The sequence below is a fragment of the Phallusia mammillata genome, chromosome 4 (assembly GCF_965637545.1).
Source record: "Phallusia mammillata chromosome 4, kaPhaMamm4.hap1.1, whole genome shotgun sequence".
NCBI lineage: Eukaryota > Metazoa > Chordata > Ascidiacea > Phlebobranchia > Ascidiidae > Phallusia > Phallusia mammillata.
In genome coordinates, this window is record NC_137255.1 from 23,982,953 (window position 1) to 24,004,157 (window position 21,205).

At 36.9% G+C, this 21,205-nt stretch overlaps 2 protein-coding genes and 5 non-coding genes across 8 annotated transcripts in view; 1 reads left to right on the top strand and 6 right to left on the bottom strand.

Moving 5' to 3' along the window:
- LOC145222368 (proteasome adapter and scaffold protein ECM29-like) overlaps positions 1-18,319 on the top strand; it is a 32,298-nt gene extending 13,979 nt beyond the window's left edge. Inside the window, exons 26-40 of one of the 2 annotated variants that reach the window (XM_080088473.1) lie at positions 3,983-4,273; positions 4,966-5,093; positions 5,407-5,515; positions 6,124-6,321; positions 9,084-9,177; positions 9,342-9,473; positions 10,370-10,547; positions 10,970-11,040; positions 12,180-12,352; positions 12,901-13,017; positions 13,457-13,603; positions 15,257-15,392; positions 15,977-16,171; positions 16,794-16,865; positions 17,252-17,434. In XM_080088473.1, the coding sequence (XP_079944599.1) occupies positions 3,983-4,273; positions 4,966-5,093; positions 5,407-5,515; positions 6,124-6,321; positions 9,084-9,177; positions 9,342-9,473; positions 10,370-10,547; positions 10,970-11,040; positions 12,180-12,352; positions 12,901-13,017; positions 13,457-13,603; positions 15,257-15,392; positions 15,977-16,171; positions 16,794-16,865; positions 17,252-17,391 (2,181 nt within the window). In that variant the 3' untranslated portion in view covers positions 17,392-17,434. Of the gene's footprint in view, positions 1-3,982; positions 4,274-4,965; positions 5,094-5,406; positions 5,516-6,123; positions 6,322-9,083; positions 9,178-9,341; positions 9,474-10,369; positions 10,548-10,969; positions 11,041-12,179; positions 12,353-12,900; positions 13,018-13,456; positions 13,604-15,256; positions 15,393-15,976; positions 16,172-16,793; positions 16,866-17,251; positions 17,435-17,537 lie in introns of those variants that run through there. The other variant, XM_080088474.1, reaches the window with a different exon arrangement.
- Positions 12-3,020, bottom strand: LOC145224681 (complement C1q tumor necrosis factor-related protein 4-like). The gene is made up of 4 exons (XM_080091231.1): positions 2,776-3,020; positions 1,350-1,567; positions 604-750; positions 12-342 (listed from the first exon to the last, which is right to left on the bottom strand). Exons 1-4 carry the CDS (start codon positions 2,939-2,941, stop codon positions 121-123), a joined length of 753 nt encoding a protein of 250 aa, XP_079947357.1. The 5' UTR covers positions 2,942-3,020; the 3' UTR covers positions 12-120.
- Positions 4,757-4,828, bottom strand: Trnac-gca (transfer RNA cysteine (anticodon GCA)). The gene has a single exon. It is a non-coding gene; the product is annotated as a tRNA-Cys (tRNA).
- Positions 6,899-6,970, bottom strand: Trnac-gca (transfer RNA cysteine (anticodon GCA)). Its single transcript has one exon. It is a non-coding gene; the product is annotated as a tRNA-Cys (tRNA).
- Positions 7,420-7,497, bottom strand: Trnac-gca (transfer RNA cysteine (anticodon GCA)). The gene has a single exon. It is a non-coding gene; the product is annotated as a tRNA-Cys (tRNA).
- On the bottom strand, positions 7,994-8,065 carry Trnac-gca (transfer RNA cysteine (anticodon GCA)). Its single transcript has one exon. It is a non-coding gene; the product is annotated as a tRNA-Cys (tRNA).
- On the bottom strand, positions 8,608-8,679 carry Trnac-gca (transfer RNA cysteine (anticodon GCA)). The gene has a single exon. It is a non-coding gene; the product is annotated as a tRNA-Cys (tRNA).
- Positions 18,320-21,205: the final 2,886 nt, after the last annotated feature.

Genomic DNA, 21,205 nt, shown 5'->3' on the forward strand with positions numbered 1-21,205 from the left:
CGCTCTTTTTCAAACTTCAAGTTGGTTAATATAACCGTTGCCTTAAATACAACAAACACACGAAATATAGCAAATTTTATCATCACCGCAAAAAACAACAACTAAATACACCCCCAACCACTAGAGGCAGTCGTCATCCAGGTCGCAGTCTGCCCGCTGGGTGGCGCGGTCATGGAAGAGCAAAAATCCGTTGAAAGTAATTTGCATGTCGGAGTTCCCGTAAATGGCGAAACGCGAGCCTTTGGCCTGTCGTAGCCACACGATGTCGCTTCTGAGCAGAGGCAGCATTATCGTCTGACTTTGCATTATGCGACGCGGCACTGCGTTGGCGTAGAGTATTACCTGCAAAAGATATAGAAAATAGGAAGACAAGCAATTGATGTGCACTTAAGTAAAACAGCAATCACTTTAGCACGTTTCGTAAACGTTGAAAGTAAAAAGCAAACACATAAATATTTGAGAAAAAACACAAACCCAAAAATATACAAAAACGCATAAATATTTGAGAATAAAGCAAATACATAAATATTGTTTATTTTTTACATAAACCATGCGAAGTAACTACCATGCGATAAAATTACCAGACACAATTTATTTTCGTACCTGTGGTTCGTTGTTTTTCATCAACTGTATCCCAAGGAATTTATCCAGATATGACTGCACTGTATATGTGAAGTGGTAAATTCCTGGGTGGACGCAAATAAACCGACCACTTTCCACATCAAACTGGTTCCCGGCGTTCACAAAAACCTGTGTTTCAATAGCAGCAATGTTATACATTCAATTTTACTTCAGTGACTCTTTTTCCATCAAAATGCGGTTTTTAAATTGTGGTGCTAACAGGGCTTGGTATGTGCGATTGGCCCCCGATATGAAGAAAATTCGTGTGTGGAATCTAACGTTTGTTGTGTCTAAATGGCATCTTTTGGGACATCTTCAAATTAACGGCTTTTTTATTACAACAACTCCATTATTTTAAAACACATGGACTGTTTGTTTTTTACTTGATCAAATGAAAGGAACTATGTCGATTTGAAAGGCAACTAGATTGGACTTCCAAACCTTCAAAAGATTTAGATTAAAGTGAAAACAGTTTGTTGCAAACTTTCAAAAAATCTTTTATTTCATCAGTACATCAAGCATATTCACTTTCTACTGTTCTTTCAATTTGATCGAGTGCTTTGTATGTTTTAAAATCAGCTAGCAGTTAACGGTCAGTTAACAAAGTACCTTGTAATTTTGTGATGCCGTAGTCCTAGTGTCATTTAGTTATAACAAATGGTACATTCTACACACGCACTTTCGTAACAAAGCGCATTATATATATCATGATTTCGGTATTCCCACACCTTGTCAAATGTTAGAGGAAGTGCAGTGGTTTCATTTCCCAGCAGAGGTTTGCTTCGTGCCAGAGAAAATGCTGAATATGGAACAAGTGGGGCAGGTTCACCCCTATCCCCCTTTTCACCCTGCTCACCTCTTAAACCTGGATCCCCTTTGGGCCCCTTAATGCCCTGTGGACCCGATTGACCTTGGGGTCCTCTAGGTCCAGCAGCACCAGTGTCACCTTCATAAAACAAAACAAAAACATGAACTGTGTGAATTTGAAAATCTTTTAATTCCTATAAAACAACGTGCTTACACATTCAAAAATCTCTAAGATGTGTTCGGAAAAAATGATATGAAAAAAAGTTTATTCAAATCGCAACAAAACATTTATATTAAAAGCAAAACTAAAACGATTCCCTTGCGCAGTGGTTCTCGAACTTTTTTGTTGCGACGCCCTTTGGAAAAGTTTTCTGGACTTGCGACGCACCAGCAAATACAAGTTTATGAGAAACTTATTACTAAAGATGTGTTTATTGATACAACAACCAAAAGCAATGCGTATTATTTAATGTGACGTGTGGGCTTGTTTGTTTTCAACGCAATGTGGGATTTTGTTAATTGTTTTAATTATTGCACACAATTGCATTGTCTTGTCTGCTGCAAGGCCTCAACAGCATCAATAACTAATTACAATGAAATTAATGTTACAACTTACGCACAATATAAACTGTACGTTTTTATAGTATTATACGTTATAACTACCTCAAGCCTTTGTTGGAAAAGTCGCCTTTATTACATTGTTGAGAAACAAGACTCCATTTACAATACATAATCAACTTTAATGTCCGCCAAGCGTCGCCCACGGCACGCGCCGATAACGCACTTGCTGCATAGGCTGTTTGGTCTCGACGTACAATAACGATCAGCTGCATTGATCAAAAACTTTTAACGTAAATTTACGTCAATCAGCGCTCTACGCAAAACGTCTTTGGACGTAGATATACGTCAACCGCACTGAAAGTGTTAACCACACGAAACGGAACTATTCTGCGACGCCCTTGGAAAATTGAAACTACGCACCAGGCCATCGCGACGCACAGTTTGAGAACTACTGCCCTAGCGAATAAAGCAAACTATAAGATTCTACTTTCGACCGACTTTCTCAGTTGGTAGAGAGCGAGTCCCGTAAAGGCTCCTGTCGTGGGTTCGAGTCCCACCGCAGGCTACATTTTTCTAGCTTAATCCTCGACTATATGAAAATGCTTAGTGACCTGCTGATCGGTATGACGTTTTCAATAGGCCTCGCGTTCTTATCACATTCCAAAATAAACACATTATCTCATATATGTAATTCTGGGTAATCGTTTGTCCGACAATTTAGCCAATTTATGCGCAATTCACAAAAAATACTCCATACCATACAACTGGTAATAAAACGTATCTAACCTTTAGGTCCTTTAGTCATGTAATAAACTGGAGTTCCATTAGCAGGGTAAATCTCATCACAACAATGCGTGCAAATTCTTGTACTTGCTGACACCAACTCTCTCCACGGTAATTCAATGATAAGAATCAAATACAAAATCTTCACCAGTGTTTCGCCAAAACTCATTGTGATGTAAACGCCACAATGCCTTCTAATGTGTCATATTGGATGGGAAATTTCTAATACACTTATTAAATTACTTTATGATACCTGTGAAAAAATGACATGTTTACATTGCATGAAATGATATGAAAATCATGTTAAAATGATAACTTCAAAAAAGTTCCAAAACCAAAGATGAAAAATAATAATTCTCTTCGCAAAAAAGCAGTATGTTTTGATCGTTGCAAGTCTCGCTACATCTGTAGATACCTCTTTTTCAGTTTTCAAACTGTATGTAAACACTTTCAAACTACAATACACTCGAAAAATAAAATGCACTCCATTCTTTAAATAACAATTAATCGTCAAAAAAGTAATTTTGATCAGTTTAGGTTAACGCCTAACTATGCCATTATTGCCGTCCGAAATCACGCGACAGTGTATGAGATAATAATCGATAATTATGTTCGCTTTTCCTGTACAAAAGTCCACTTCAGTTCGTGTGATTCATACTCAAGCCACTCTAACATTGGTTGGATATGCGAATGTAACTTATGCGTTATTTTGAATGAAAACCGTTCAAACAGCTGATGATAAAAGAAAAACTGCGATTTTTGGTGTGGTGAAACTTCATGTGTTCGGTGTTGTTTTTTATTCAAGATTTTTGTGGTTTAATTCCTAAATAATGTGAAGCATTAGTTTCGACTTTCTTGTGAAAATAATTTATCGGATTTGGTCCATTGCCGAAACGTTTGTCTATTTGGAGAGTTATTTTCATCATTCAACTTATGATGAACAGATCCATATATAGTGGTCCATACTGTTTTTATAACGTCAGTCATGCTTGTACATTTGTAAAGTCGTATCAGAAAGTATTTACAATTTGGTTTTACAGCGGGAATTATGTTGTTAAAAAACATATGTAGTAAATTTTATTTTTTAAAGCAGCTAAATGATAAACGGCACAAAAAAGATTAGACGGATCTAATTAGCTTGTATTTGAGCACAATCAATCGAAATATAACAATACTAACATTTCAACCTTGTCTATATTTAATCGCACAGGTTGAGCGCTTTATGTCTGTTATCCTCAACGATCTAATCCGCAATCTAACTGACAAGTTATGGCGAACCCGACAAGCTAGCTGCCATGCACTTTCCGATCTGCTCAGGAGCGGCTTCAAGCGGCAAGACACGACCACAGATGCATCACCGGCAGATGGCAGCACAGAGCCACCTGCAAGCATAATAACCAACCGCTTGGCAGAGTTATGGTCGATTGTGTTTCGTGTGTGTGATGACGTCAAGGAAACGGTTCGTTTGGCGGCCGAAGACACATGCAAAGTTCTTAAAAAGGTGATTTTTGTAGGTTTGTTTTAATTTTTTCTGTTTTTAATTTTTTTTTTTTTTCAATATTCTCGAAGAAATGACGCCTCAATGTCTTCTAATAGAGTGGACCAATTTTTTTATTTTTACCCGTGAGAACAGCTAGATTGATGATTATTACTTAAACCCCTAAAAAATCAAATTGCCCCTCTGGGGTTGAGAACCCCGGTCTAATGCAAGTGGCCCAAAAGCGCAACATTGCAAAGTTTTGGTTACCTTTTTTGGTATTAAAGTATATTTTGTAAAAGTAAAAAATAAATTTGCATGATGAAACAGCCATTGTCCAACACGGCTTTGCATAGAAATTAATCTGGTTTGAAGTTTAATTTAAAACTGTTCATATTAAAGCAAAGACATAAATCATTCTTTAACTGAATAACAAACAATATGCGGCTAAAGCTATAGCGCCAGAAAAAACGTTTGCAATAATTTCTTGAAACAAGTTTTAAAAAGAGGGGGCACCCGGATTTGAACCGGGGACCTCTCGATCTGCAGTCGAATGCTCTACCACTGAGCTATACCCCCGCACACCATCAGTACCATAACACAATCACTACAACAACTGAATGGTCGCATTTTAGAAGTCCACCTTTGTACATCCTGTGCGCTGAAACAAAAGAATTGTCGTGCTCCATTGCAACGTTTTTTTTTTCGTTGTTTAGATTACTGTAAAATTATTTGACAAAGAAACCACTTGGATCAAAGCTGATGACGCTGTGATTTCCAAAATTCTTGAATCGTTGTTAAAGGACGGGATGGAAAATACGATGAAAGAAATAAGGGCAATGAGGTAGAACATCATTTATTAACAAATAATTTCAAATTTTGAACTCTAACTACATTCTTTTCTTCCTTGTGCAACTACAATACAGTCCTTTCTATAAACTCCTTAAACTTAAGCTAAAGGTTATTACCCTATTTTCAAATCATGAGATTTTGAGTTTTTTCTCACCTTTTGCCTTTAATTTTTACACTTGGCAAATTTGCGTTTTTTACCACCAATGTTGCTTCATGTAGTCTTAATTTTGCTTACAGTGTTTTCAAATCTTGTTTATACTCACCAATACATAACAAAGTTATTAAGTTTTCGATACCGTTTTCAGTTTGTCAACACTGATCGAGGTTAGCAAGGTTTGTGGACCTCTCATCAAACCGTGCATTCCACAAATGGTGATAGCTTTGTTGGAGGCTTTAAGCGGCCTTGAATCTCCGGTAAGTAACGCATGAAGCAATTCAATGTTTTATTTACTGCACTTAATAGTATGTATAAGCACAGAATATTTTTTAGAAAAATTGTTGTCTTTAAAATACACCAAGACAAAATTTTAAAAAGTGTTTAAGCGGGAAATGCCTGAAAATGTTATTTTTTGTGGCAAAATATTTGAAATGTCAATCTTCAAACTTTAATGTTTGTCGCGTTCGGAATCTGTTGTTTTGGCAAATATTGCTATTATTTAAAATTATTGTTAAATAACACACTATACTATAGTGATAGGTTTAAAGATAAAGCTGCAAATTGCCAAAAAATGGTGTGTCAACAATGACTTAAGCCAGGGCTAAACCACTGGTTCTTAGTCGGGAAGTCAATTTACGCCCCATGGGGTAACTTTGATATGTTTTGGTTTTGGGATTTAATTTAAGGAAACACATGTAGCAAAGAAATTCTGGGCTATTTTTTTCCAAATCAGCCAAGAGCTAATTAAAGAAAAAAGATTGAAAGCCATTAAACTGCTCTATCCTTATTAATAAGTACGAAATTATCTATCTAAATCATTCTCAATTTTTCACCAATTCTCACCTCACTTATAAATTTCACGAAGATGTTCAACTACCTGCACAACCGTAGCGGTCACGTGACCCAGGACGCTCTTGATTGGGTGAGAGCGGAGGCTGTCAAATCGTCAGCACTCATGGAAACAGCGTCAAGGTGCTTGCGTCAGTATGACGAAGAAGTCTTGAAAAATCTCGCACCTCTGTTGGCCGATTTGACGAAGAGAGGTGTTGGATTGTCTACCAAGGTTTGTGTTGTTGCTTGTTGGTTTGGAAGCCATTTTGGATGTTTTTATAGCTGTCATTTTTGTGTATGTGCGTCAGAAACGATTGTACCACAAAGATATTACTTAAACTTAGATCAGACTTGACAATGAATTTTTAGTAGTTAAACTAGACGCACAATATTATAAAAACATTTTTTCAACATTGAAAGGTATAAAAAATTTCTTACAAATGCCAAAAATTTTTTAGTTGTTTATCTATAGCTCCTCTTTTTATGTGTATGGGTCAGAAACGATTATACCAGAAATATTCTACTTGATATTAGGTTTGAAATAAATTGTCATAGTTTAATGTTACAAGGGTTGCGGTTTTCACGCCCGATTGGGCTGTATTTTAACATCGAGTTGCGGTTGCGTTTTTTCGCCTTGGCCCATTTAATCTTTATGCCCAATCCTTTGTTAAATTAAACTGAATATACATTGTTTCAAACGAATAGATGAAAACGTCTTTTATGTTTATTGCTCCAGCAAAAACAAACGAAAATTTAATTGGGTTGATTTTAAAAGGTGAAAAGTTTTTTTTTTTATAAAACCAAAGAAGAGGGGGCACCCGGATTTGAACCGGGGACCTCTCGATCTGCAGTCGAATGCTCTACCACTGAGCTATACCCCCGCACAATGCAACGAGCATAAAGTTATGACAACTACAATTGGTTCTTGTTGTTTTAGAACGTCACCTTTGTTTTTGCAGAGATAAGCACGTAATGTGCCTTTAGGGCGTTTTCTTGATACGATATGATATTACCTGGGATTGCTGGTGTTAGTAACACTGCACACAAATTAAATAATCAAAACATTTTTAACATTCTATGGTTGAAATGTTCACACATTTTTAACAGCGGTCAGAAAGTGCAATTTTGATAACAATGACGCACGTACGTAAAAACAGCAACAAATTATTGCAAAAAAGTTGTTGTTTGTTGTTTTATCGCTCTTGCAAATTGATTGACAATGTACATTGATGTTTATATTATCATATTGGCGGATTTGCACATATTATTTCACCTGCCAAGAATTTACGCTAATGCAAAACGACGATTGCTTATCTTATCACTAAATAAGAGGGGGCACCCGGATTTGAACCGGGACCGGGGACCTCTCGATCTGCAGTCGAATGCTCTACCACTGAGCTACACCCCCGCACAGTGTAGTAAGCACAAAATTATGACAACTACAATCGGTTATTGTTGTGTTAGAAAGTCACCTTTGTCGTCGGTTTTAGTTCTACAATTTGTTTCTAGGGATTTCCGTTATCTGGCATTGGTAATTAAGCGGCCATAGACAATTTAAAAGACAGATTTTTTTGAACATTTCGGCGTTAATGAAATGTCCACACATGTTTCAATTTTGGGACTCTGGCATCAAAACTACAATGTTTGCTAATAATGTTGCGTGTGTGTTAATGCAGTAATAAATCATGCTTATTGGTTGAGTTTTTTTGGGGGACACTTTCTAGCGCTTAAATGTTTGAATACGGTGCTTTTTGCACATTGTTGTTTTTTGTCCTAAATATTTTTCGCAAAAAAATGGCAATGTAGTACTTACATTAATTGTGTAATGTTCTCATAAAGTTAAGAAAATAATTTAGACTAAGACACTGGTTAATTTAAAGGTAATGAAAATCTTTGAAAAAAAGAGGGGGCACCCGGATTTGAACCGGGGACCTCTCGATCTGCAGTCGAATGCTCTACCACTGAGCTATACCCCCGCATGTGTTCAGCTAACACAAACTGGTGACAACTACAATTGGTTACACTATTTAGAACGTCACCTTTGTTATTGTTCAGTTGTACAATTTGCTTGCAGTTTTTTTTCCTCATCTGGGATTGAAATAGGCGGCAGTTGACATATTAAAATATATCAAACAATTGTTTGAACATTTCGACGCTGAAATGTCCACACATGTTTCAATTTGGGGAAACTGACATCAATAATTACAATGTTTGGTAATAATAACGCGTGTGTATTAATGCAGTAATAAATCATGCTTATGGATTGGGCACATTTTTTGGCGTTTGAATGTTTGACAAACCGTTTTTCGAACTTACAATCGCATTCCTACTGTTGTTTTCGCCCATGTAAATTGCAAGGCAATGTACATTTATGATTCAGTTGAAAAAAAACTTTTTTTGCACATGTTTTTTTTTCCCAAATATTCACCCCAAAGTTTTCCAAAAATACGTCTTTTGGGTGTTTTTCGTACGATAATTTTTGTTGTTGTCACAAAGTTAAGAAACAAAATTGAAAAAGAGGGGGCACCCGGATTTGAACCGGGGACCTCTCGATCTGCAGTCGAATGCTCTACCACTGAGCTATACCCCCGCACACTGTAGCAACTGCAAATTACCAGCAAATACAATTGGTTCGCATTGTTTTAGAACGCTTCATAGTACAAAAGGTCGAAACGTTTCTGTGGTAATAAAACTGACAACCTGATGTAAAATGACAAATAACTTTACACTTCTATTGAGTTTTAACATAATGTTATTGCTATAAATACACACTGCTACAAAGTTTAGCACTACTGCAGAAGATAACTCTGGATAGAAAAGTTGAGCAAAAAAAAAATGAATTAACTATACCTGCCTTCTATTGGCTTAGGAAAAGTATTTTTGTAACACTATATGCTGGTTATGTTTCTGATTGTCTATTTACAGTTGATAAATTGTTTGTAAAGGTCATAAAATAAAACGTCTAACATACATTATAACGTTTTGTATTAATAGGCTGGATGTGCTCACCTAATAACATCTCTAGTGACATCGTGCGGTAACGATTTGACGCCGTTCGCTGGAAAATTTATCAATGCCCTTACCAATGGTATAAGCTCCTTTTCAGTTTTAGCTTTTTCGGTTTCATTACTTTGGAAAATGTTGTGCAGATTTTAAATATGCATTTATTAACTTGAAAGCGACTCTTGGACTTGTTTAATTACTTAACTCTGCACGGTGTTCAATGGATCACGTGATTTGTTTCTCGCACAGGATTGGCTGATCGCTCGTTAGCAGTCCGAAAGGTCAACTCGACAGCCATCGGTCATCTGAGTCGGGTCGCCAAAGACGCAACGCTTGAAAAGTTGTTGATGAAAATGAAACAGTGGTATTTGGAAAAAGAAGGTAAAAGAAAATGTGATTTTCTTCAAGAAAGTTTTAATCCATTTTTTAGTGTTGCTTTTTATTTGCTTTTACTTTCAATGTGTTTTGTGTAAAGTTTAATCGAATCTCTTAAATTTCGGTTAATCGAATCACTTGAAATTCCGGTTAATCGAATCACCCCGAACTTCCGGTTAATCGAATCACCCCGAACTTCCGGTTAATCGAATCACCCCGAAATTCCGGTTAATCGAATCACTTGCAATTCCGGTTAATCGAATCACCCCGAACTTCCGGTTAATCGAATCACCCCGAAATTCCGGTTAATCGAATCACCCCGAACTTCCGGTTAATCGAATCACCCCGAAATTCCGGTTAATCGAATCACTTGCAATTCCGGTTAATCGAATCACCCCGAACTTCCGGTTAATCGAATCACCCCGAAATTCCGGTTAATCGAATCACTTGCAATTCCGGTTAATCGAATCACCCCGAACTTCCGGTTAATCGAATCACCCCGAACTTCCGGTTAATCGAATCACTTGCAATTCCGGTTAATCGAGTCACTCCGAAATTCCAGTTAATCCAATCACTCCGAACTTGGAAGTGGAATTAACTTGACAGTAGCTTAAAGCGGACCTACTATGTATCTTGTCTCCGAAAAACAAGATAGGCACCTGATCAATGCTAAAATTTATCTAGGGGTGTGTGAGATTAAATAAATTTAACCCACGATCTTGCGATAATAAAATAGCCGTTATTTTGTTAATTTATAGAAACGCTTTCAGTCCGAACAGTAGTCCGTACATTTAATTCATGTTTGTAAAATTCGAACTTCATTACAAGTGACATCATTAGTGTAAGATCCAACCGTATGACGTACAAACCCAACCTTATGTACCTTTGCTTTATTTTTTTAGAAGAAACATACAAACACGCTTCGGCCAGTGTCTTCTACGCTGTCGCACGTCATTGTCCAGATGCGCTAAACCGTCACTCAGCTCTCGTGCTCCCTCTAGCGTTTTTTGGTATGCACGAAAAGCAACAGCTAAAGGACAGCAAAGCACAAACGGCGCAGCAATCGAATTCTATGACCGAGTAAGTAATCATCAACACTCTTTTCGGCAGTGGTTCCCAACCGGGGAAGAATTTACTAATTTGTAGATTTCGTAAATGATCACTTACCGGGAATTTAAACTGTGGAGGAGATAAAATGCCCAATTTCAAAAGATCTTTGTGAGGTTTAGCATCTACTATATGTAGTCTATTTGAATGAATCAGAATGTTTTGAAATGTTAAGTGAGGAATTTATCGATAAAGTTTGGGCACCATTGCTTTCGCCTATTCCAACAATACTCATTTTAAAATTAACCTTATTGAAAGACAAGTAAAGTTTTTTCTGTTACACAAACTGTACTATACTTTGATGTTTTTAGCAAAGGAATTCTTTTTTAGGTGTGTGTGTAAAGTAAACTTTTTTTAGGTGTGTGTGTAAAAAAGTAAAAAAAATATGTTTTCAGGGGCGATGACGTGAACTTTGCTCTGTCATCACGTGACATGTGGGAAGCGATCTGGAACGAGTTTACTCCAGGTCAGTTTTGCAATTGCTATCAATCGCCACTTAGGTGTCAAAGGCGTAGCAATAATCACAGAAAGTTATAACCCTTTGCCATCACAAAACACCATTATTAACAAACAGTTGAAAAGTTCAGTTCAGAGTTGTAAGCGTGTCCGAAACACAAGCAAGAAGCCTGGCGCGAACTCAAATCGTTTTTGATAAGCTCGTTTAGTCCCGAAAGTTTGAAGGACAAGCATATAAAAAAAATCATACACAATGGAAAATAATAGACAATGGCTTAAAGAAGACGTATAAGAGCTGTTGGACATAAGGTTAAGTCCAGCAACTAGCTACTTAGCTAGGTAATTAATATTTTAAAAAATTACGCACACATAACGTAAAGTCAGGTCCAAATCAAGCCTGTTTGCTGTAAAAACCTGAGCCCTAAAAGCCCAGCCTGGCTTACAACCTCTGGATCAGTTACCGCTCCAACTTCAGTGCAGTACACACTTATCATGGAACATAGCCCGAAATGACTCCCAGTACATAATAATCTGGGCATGTTCGACACAATTTCTGATAAAGTACAACCTCGTATGACCTTCTGCAGTATGCTATAGCGTGTTAACTTTCCTATCGTGCGGCTTAGTTTTTTGTGGCAGTCTAGACGCTGAGCAAATCAAGTTGTTTGGGTTTATATCTGCTATACGCACGCATTTTTCACGTTTCAGTTCACCACGCTTTTTACTTGACATAAACTACAGCAACAACGAACATTTTATTCCCAACCTTTATCGACGCAGTTCCTCGCTTAACAAATTAAAATGTTTTCATTCCTTCCCAAAATACCATTTAGTAGATTCTAAACCGTCAAAGGGTCATTTAAATTGTGCCTTTTATCAACTTCATAGATTATCTTCCCAGAGCTTAAGTGTATTTACAAACCGCAAATACAGATTATAGTAAATTTCTCTCCACAAGTTTTATAATTCCTTTCTTGGGAGAAATTCCTTCACAGGTGAGAACAACTGACTTAAAGCATTATGACGTCACACTTTTATAACGCAACTGTACTTCATTGTCCATGGTCACATTTTTAGCATTTGACTAACGCCCAAAATTTTACCGTATTCGTAGCTTTATTACTAACTAGCACATCATTTACACATTAGGCTCAGAAACAGCCGTTCGTCTTCACTTAAAAGAAATCGTTGAAATATCGTCCGGCGCTCTGCAATCGTCAAGCTGGGAAGCGAAGGCCCAGGCGGCCGCGTCCATGTCAACCGTTGCTAAGAAACAGCGACCAGGAACGGTGGTGCGCCCTCAACTGGAAAATTTGCTTCGAGTAAGCTGCTTATGTACAATGTCAATACTAATTTTTTTAACATCAAACGCTGTTGTTTTGGGCCTGTCACGGTTTTGATCTTACATTTTGATTGTGGCTGCGTCACGTGACGTAGTGATTACGTAACAACAATTTAACCCAACTTCGTTTTTTAAAATTATTGTCTACCCCTAAGTATATTTGAAAAGTCTTGTATTAACTTTGCGGTGATTTCTAACCTCTTTCGTAGAATTCCTCCCTTAAAAACTCAAAAAAAATTATAGATTCTCCCTAATATACTGCATAGTAGATGCTAACCTAATCCATACAAAGATCTTGTAAAATTTGGGTTTTTTATCTACTTCACAGGTTATATTCTCAGAGCTAAGGTATCTATTTACAAACCACTTGCAAAATTTAGGTAAATTCCATCCTTTAAGTTTTAAAATTCCTTTCTTGGAAGAAATGTTTTGGGAACCACTGCCCTATCCTATACTGGTGCCGAACAAGACGATTTACAAAACTTTCGTTGTCATGGTAATGTATTGATACCTTCTACTTTATTTCAGGCGCTTTTCGAGGGATTGCAGGGTCGTACTTGGGAAGGAAAAACCCAATTACTTGAAGCTTTAAGTAATGTTTGCGAACACTGTGGTGACGAAATGACACCAGGTGAACTGGAAAAGGTATGGAAATGTCGCTCGCTTGAGTATTAAAGCAATCAAATACCTACTGTGAACTACATTAAACCGCGGTTAAACCGGATTTGGTTAATTTTCGCATTATTCGGACAAAACTTGAGGTAAAAATAATTTGTAATGTGGTAAGGCTTTGACTGATCGACTTTGACTGATCGGTTGATCCGGATCTTCGCCTAATCCGGACAGTTTGTTTGGTCCAAACTGTATTATTTTTTTAGGTCAAGCCTATTTGACACCAATGGGTCATGATACTTTTTTTGTTAATGGTATAAAACAAAAAAGTTTGGTAACAAAAAAGCATTTCATTGGTTATTTTGGCTATATTCAAGTTAAGGAACATAACCTTGTAGTGTAATAACCTATGTATTTTTTTGTTTTTATTTTTGTGTTTATTGTGAAATTTACCTAGTCTTGGTCTTTGCAGGCAGTGGCGGTCCTCGTGAAAGAAAGCAAACGTGAAAAGTTGACGTACAGCGTCGAAGCGATCACTTGTCTGGCCAATGTTCTGCAAAGCCGCAAGATCGACGGATTCGATCAGTTCTGGTCGTTAACTCGGCCTCATCTGTCGAAAGTACGTAGCAAAGGCTTGTTTTGAAACTTTGCTAAGATGGATACATTCATACTGGGATTAGCCCTGAAGCGTCCTTGCAAAAAGCGATCACGGCACACTCATATACAAACCTAGTCTGTGCTTGCCATATGGGAATGCTTGGGAGGCGGCTTGATCTGGTGTAACGTCTTCAATGGACCTGGCGTATGATTAAAAATAAGGGATTTTGTTCAGGTTGGCGAGTACTGAGACAAAATATGGCCATTTTTGTTACTTTGCCGCCTTTTCTAAAGTTATACGGTTATTCGAGTGATAATTTGGCAAAGAATAGCTATGAGTGGAGTTACATATAAGACACTGTCATTTTAGTTTTAAAGAAAAAAACGCTACTGCAATGGCAATAACCTTTGAACGTAATGAATGACCAGGTCAACTTTCTAAGCGCTTATTTTAGTGGCACTATCTGAACATTTTTTAAACATTTTTGAAAAATATGTTTACGAGTAAGATTTATCCAATAAGCCAGTAGTTCTCAAACTGTGCGTCGCGACGCCCTTGTGCGTCGTTTCAGTTTTCCAGGGGCGTCGCAGAATAGTTCCGTTCCGTGGCTTTTTGTTGTTGTATCAATAAATACAACTTTATTAATAAGTTTCCTTATTAACTTTTATTTGCTGGTGCGTCGCAAGTCCAGAAAAACTTGTCCAGGGGCGTGAGAACCACTGCAATAAGCAATAGGTTATAAAAAGTTTTCTCTTTTTTACTTCTTGGCAGATTAAAACGAATTTAATGTAATTGTTTTTGGGAACATGAATCACGCCGAATTCTGCAAAATTGCCTAAAACCAATATTTCCGTTTGAGAATGTTTGCAACAAACTGGGGTGTTTTTAAGCAATACATTCAAAATTTGCACACTTAGACTTATATATGAACTTTGTACAGACTTTGCAGCAATATTTTTGTAGCATGCTGTTTGCTACTTAATCGCATGTGATGATAAGCATTGCAGCTTGCAAACCACCTCCCAGTTCTTAAAATCCAACATATTCTTTGACTCCAATGCTTACTGAAAACAGCTCATAATAGTGTTTACTATGTGGTTTCTGATTAATCGGAAATATCGTTACTATGAAGCAAATTTTTTTTATCATACATTGTTTACAATTTTCTCACGCCGATGTCCAATTTTAATCAGATTTACTGTTGGCGTTTGGCCGATTAGACCGAGAGTGGTTTAAACAAACTCAACGAATTAATTTCGCAAATAAATGTAATATCACCTGTGCGATATATTAAATAAAACATGGCAAAATATTCAAAATTTCACAAAATAGTACAGATACATTGACATTTAAAAAATCTGTATTTTTTAACAAATGCAGACACTTTTGTTTTTTAATAAATGAAGTAACCTGAAGAAATAACATGTTTTGGCAACCTTTTTCGTTTTTTTAAGTAACATTACAGTGGGGTGGGTGTATTTTGTTTCCATAAATTTTGTTTTCCATTTCTATTTTTAGATCTATTTTTTTCAATCACAAATTGCACCTAAAACGACTTGGTTCCTCTTTTCATAAATTGTGTTTTTTACTTTTACTTCAATTTTTATCACAAATTGCAGCTGAGCAAAGTTTTCTTTCTCATTTTACAACCAGAAATTTGGTTTTTTATTTTAGGAAGGAAAAGAGTCAGACAGTGATGATGACGAAGACAGAACGAGTAGAAAAGAACGAAAAACCGCGGTTCTCAAACGACAAGAATTAATTCTGAAGTCCTTATGTAAAGCCTGGCCGTCCAGTCCGGAAACACAAGGCAAGAACCGTTAGCGTTAGTGTCAAAATTAATCCAAAACCCAGTGCACCAAACCTTAAGCCAAACAGAATTAACCGATCAACGCATTTTTTGCATAATATATGTTTTGGTTTTTTGACATCTTCAGTTCTTGTATATAAATACAAACTAGAATGCAAAAAGTGACAAAATGGTGTTTAAAATCGTGTTTACCGATTAAACCAGTTTGGCTTGAAGTATATTCCCTCCAAAGCATAATTTTGTTAAGTGGCATAAAACAATTGACAGCTAACAATAAATGGGCTATGATTTGGATAACGTTTTTTTCGTACTGAATATTCAATAAATTATGTGTAACTAGCGTTAAATATGTAACTGCATTAAACAAATTATCACATGCACCTACTTTCAGTTTATCACCAAACATAGTTGTCGTTCCAAGGACCACGCTAAAGTGATCATGGACACCTTAGGTTTTTGTGTACTTGGTTTTGAAATAAATAGATATTTAGAACAGTTGACTGAAAACTGCTACTGTATATGTTGCGATTGTAGAACAAACTATACTTGTGTTTGTGTTAAAATTGCCAAAATCTTATTTTTAGTGAAGTTCTATGGAGAAGTGTTCGGCGTACTTTCCGAATTTGCTGAGCTCAGCACTTTCGGTGTGCAGCTTGCCGCTGTTAAATGCCTCAGCAAAATTCTCGAGTCTCTCGCCACGCTTCAACGCGTCGCCAGCGAAGCGGAACCACAATTTTCCGACGTTGCTGTTCTCGCGAAACCGCTCGCGTCATGCTTGAGTAAGTTTCGAAGAAAAAAAACGGTTTTGTTGTAAATTTAAGCGTCTTGATTAAATAGATTAAGCAGAAATGTTGTTTAAATGTTAAAACTTTTCCCATACGCCGTTAGCTACGGGCTTAGTATCCAATCGTTCAATTGTCTTCAAACACCAGGTTTCGTTTTCTAACCACTAAGGGTTTGGTCAGAATCGTTTGCAATAGAATTGACTTTATACATGCAAGTTTTTTTCAGTTTTATTTTTTATACGCTGCTTTAAGTCAATGTATGGTGTTTGGAAGGTTTTTGTTTGTCCTCTTTATTCTAATTGGATTTGTGTATTGTCATTGTGTTATTGTTGACACAGTCAACAATATTCCAAACAGCAATGTATTGAACTTGTCATAATAAATACACATAAAAACACACAAAATATTGTCATAATAACTAGACATAATAGTTTGATATGCTTTGGGGGCGATCTTCTTTGAATTAACCTGGAGACACATATCGCATAAGTAATTTTCGTATTTAAGTTCTCGACTTTATATTCATATTTATAAGTGATTAGGACTAACAGGCTAATGGCTTTTTTGTTGAAATTGCCGTTTTCCAACTTTCTTAATTTTATTTTACTGTTTTCAGCTAACATGAAGTTTTCGGCGATTCGAGAAGAAGCTGTGAAGGCCAGTCAACACTTTGTGAAAATTATTGCTGGTAAACAAAACAAATTTTCTACTAAACCTTTTCACACACTTTAACTCTTTATCTATAGTTATTTGTTGTGTTTAAATATCTTTATTACTTTTTGTTTTGTTTTTTATCTGCCATTAAGCATTTTTTGATGTTTTAAATAAAGTCAAGTCATTTAGCCAGTAATTGCGACTAAATTCTGGGTTTTGAGTGCCTGGTGAATTTGTCCAGTAAAGTTATTGGATTCTGCCATTTACACAGTTTAAAATACTGTACCTATGTTTATTTCTCAAGGGAAACATACAAGGTAACCTTTACAAGCATTTTTATTACAAGATGGGTGGATAAGGCACTAAACGATCTATTTTCGACTGAACTTGCTTTTTTGCAATAATATCCGTTTTTGACAGATAAACGGTGCAATACGATTCCTCCTGAAGATTTCCGAAGTTTCGTCGCTGCCCTTCGGGAAACTTCGGAAAAATCCGAGCAGCAGGATTTGATTAAAACGTTTCTGTCCCAATGCGAAGCTATTTTAAGGGACTTGTAACAGTTAAAATGTTTTTGTGAATTCTGACCATGACACACCTGAAGATTAGAGATGTATTAAAATCCAGTATTAAAAATCTGAGTTATACCTATTTGACGTACATAGTTCAGTTACTGATAAAGTTTGAGTTTAGTTTATTTTGCTAGTTTAAAGGAATCATAAACAATCACCAAACCGGAAATAGCTGCCCAACGTTCAAATGTTATGGAGCGCAAAACAGTAAAGGACGCAATTGGTGGATTATGACTGAACGCGCTGCAACTACACCGTATTATAAAGCGTGCTGACAAAATAGTGAGGTTGGTGTTTGTGGATAAACACGACTGGGGGTTCGTTGTCGAGGGGTTCCTGAAAAAAAAACGAACCAGTCGCGTTGGAAAAGAAATTCGTATTCCTATCACAGTTCCTGTTGGTCACACTTTCGAGCCGAATTTGGATTTTTTTCAACAAGTTTCGGTTTCGAGTTTGAACTATCGGTTTGGTTCCCAATGTTTTGTCTATTGTTGCCGAATAGAGAAATACCACTACCGCGTGTTTTTGGGTAGGCTTCTCTGTCAGTAATCATTTTTGTAGGTTTTCAACTACAGGTTTACTCAAATTTACACTCAACTCGTATTTAAACATGCCAAAGGTGTATAGCCAAAGGGAATACCCTTTAATAATGAAGATATAAACGTGTTGTTTGTTTTCATAGTAGGCCCATTATACGGGCTTTGTTGAACGTTCTTTTCTGTTTTTGATCACATTAGTTGGTGAACCACGACAAAAAATTGAACTTCGGGCAATAATAATTTCCTACAAAGTGTACACAATTGCGTAAATGTTTATTATTTTGACAGTATTTGATGTGAGATAGCGTCAAGTCCCTATATAGGGTTTGTTTTGATGCTAATTTGAATATCGATCAATACAACTGGATATCAATGAAGTGGGTTTCGCGTATTCTTTGCCACTTAAAAGTTCCCTAAATACGCTAAGCCCTCTTGCTGGGCTTTGAGATTCCACTTTATGCTAACAACAATAGTGGTACCCTTTCCATAAGCTATATAGTTAAATGATGAAATTTGAGGTGCAATTTACGTAAGGATTTTTTCGATGTAGTCTAATTTTTTGTTGCGTCATGCTGATTTTAAACTTTGGCGCGTTAAAAATAGTCGTTTCCTTTTCGAAAATTGGTCTTTGCCAACGGTCAACTAACCGTACCAAAACAATGTACTGATGCTTAGACAAATGACACACGCTTTTTACTTGGTATTGACATTGCAGTGCAAACAGTTACGTAACCGTGGTACAGAGGTGGCTTTCCTATATACCTGCTGAGACTTAGTGCACAGTAATTTACGTTATTTGTGCGCTGATTCATTTTAGGTTTGAAGTCCAAACGGAAAAAGTTTTGAAAACCGAACAACTAGGCTACTTGCCACACAGTTAATAAGGTGCAAATTAGTGATGGGACGATACCAGGTTTTGAAGCGAGTACCGAGTACGAGTACCACATGTATATACCTTCGATACCGAGTTCGATTACCGAGTACTTAAGTACAGTGTTGTACTTAGTTGTATATCACTGGCTAATTTATCTGTCATGGCCGGGGTACAGGCGTGCACACACACATGCAGAAAAATGTAATCCCCATACGATAGTGAACAAAATATATGTAACCTGGCGGAACTTTTTTCCAATTTTATGCTGTCAAAGTTGCCCGTATTCTTATGGTGTAAATGGACCTTCGGTACTCGCACGTTGGTATCGAAAACTGAGACAAAAAATTTCGATACCGAGGATCGATACCACTGAAACCGTTCGATACCGAGTACAGGGTACCCGTTCCATCACTAGTGCAAATGTGTGCGTTTTGACACAGGCAACATCAATTTATACTAAAACAAAACAACAGACGTTGATTTATTCGTAAAAATGCTTTTATTGTTGATTTTTCTCAGACCCGAAGGCCAGGTTTCGATTTACAACGTCGTATTTCAGGCAGCAGCGTTTGGTTAAAATGCCAAAGAGCGACAGGAAAACAGCAACCTTAAAGTGGTAAACGAAACACATGCCGTAGGGACTTGTATTCAATTGTGTTTTTCCAATTTGGGAAATGTATATTACCCAAAGAGAGTTTAAAGAGTGTACCCATCTCTCTTTAGCATTGAACATAAAAGATGACCTTTTGTTGAACATCGATTTGATACGTCTGCAATAACGTATATCGTGGGGATAATAAATAATGTCATAAAAGTGCCGTACAACAGCTGTTCGTTTTCGAAATTCAGTTTAGAATTCGTCAATCAATGGGCGTGTGGCCCTTTTTCAACCAATCAAGATACGTTACCCGTAACACTAGCCACACTTATTGTGTATTTTGTGTGCTAAACGGCGACAAATTATCCGGTTACAATAAAGAAACTGAATGCCAGTGTCTGATACCAAATTACGTCAGCACCTTAGCGACGGCAGGGTATGCTGGGTTTTGAAACACCCGCGTTGGTTTCATGTTTCACAGTGTTGGGGGGAGACTGTACTGAGAAAAGAAGAAATTCTCCCGGAATCTGTAAAAAGACTAACAAAACACGTTATTGCATCTGACATTTTGTTGGAAAATGTTCATATCCCCTAAAAGTGTCATATAAAAGCATTATAATGAATTGATTGCGCAGAAAACAGCTTTTGCAACGACAATTATTGAAATACAAGTAAATATTTGCAAGTATGCAACTATGCAGTTAGTACGTTTTGTGCTGTGTTAGAGAAATAGCTTAATGCTTATTCAATGATATAACTGTTAATTTAGCTTATTTAGAGATTTGTCAATGACCACACCATGAATACAACGAACATTTTACCGTCAGCAAAGCTTTATTACGCCTAGCAAGCATGGGAAAGTCTTTCTACATTCTTTATTGCTGCAATCGCTGAGTCATGCGTTGCGGAACTTTGCTTATGCAGCACATTTTGTCTTGAGTCACTCGAGCAAAACCGTTAACGCCACGAATTCCATTGTCTAAGTTACTTGATAGAATTTGTGCTTTGGGTTGCTAGTTGTGTAATAAAATTTCATGAACGTGAACTTAAATAAAGCTACACAACTAGTATCTTTATACTGTGTATTGAGGTAGCAGTATGTGCATTAAAAAATGTGATTAAATGCTATCAAAATTTGCCGAACGGCAGGCATATAAAAGCCGTTTGTCTTATTGTGACCTGTAAAATTTTCTTCACAGCCTGGACGTCAAACGAAATGCAAATGCAAGAGATTGATGAAATAAACCACGCATTGATCTGGGTGTTGACAATGTATCGCGACCTAGTAATTGATTTAGGGGCGATTTAATGACCTGGCGTGACCGATATTTTCTCTTTCGGCTGCTGGCAATCTTCTTTGTGACGTTGCAAATCTTTCGTTACGTCACCGTCGAAAGCAACGGCTGCATTGTTTGACAAAGCAAAACCCGAACGCCGGCTGGTCGATGCAGTCGTAGAAAGTTTAAACCTTTAATTAACATTTGAGAGTAGTTTTATGTGCATAATGAAGTAAGGTACAATAGTTTCTGTTGCGTTAGTTAAAGAAATTGAATTTAAAAGGAATTTCCGTTGTATACTGAGAGGGTATTTAGTAGAGCAATCAACAGCAACTTTTAACTGTGTTTGCATCGTATTTATTACGTTGAACGACTTTAAAGCCTGGCTGACTTATTTATCCGTGTAGAGAAAAGCCCCAAAGTAAGTCTTGGCTTACTTTATGTAAATAAGAAAGCGAGGTGTTTATTGTAGATCCATCATAATAAAAAAAAAATACTGCTACGTTAGGAAGTA

Coding starts and splice junctions, on each gene's coding strand:
- LOC145224681 (XM_080091231.1), bottom strand. CDS start 2,941: ATGAGTTTTGGCGAAACACTGGTGAAGATTTTGTATTTGATTCTTATC. Junction 1,568..2,775: donor CATGACTAAAGGACCTAAAG/GTTAGATACGTT, acceptor TGTTTTATGAAG/GTGACACTGGTGCTGCTGGA. Junction 343..603: donor TGAAAAACAACGAACCACAG/GTACGAAAATAA, acceptor TATCTTTTGCAG/GTAATACTCTACGCCAACGC.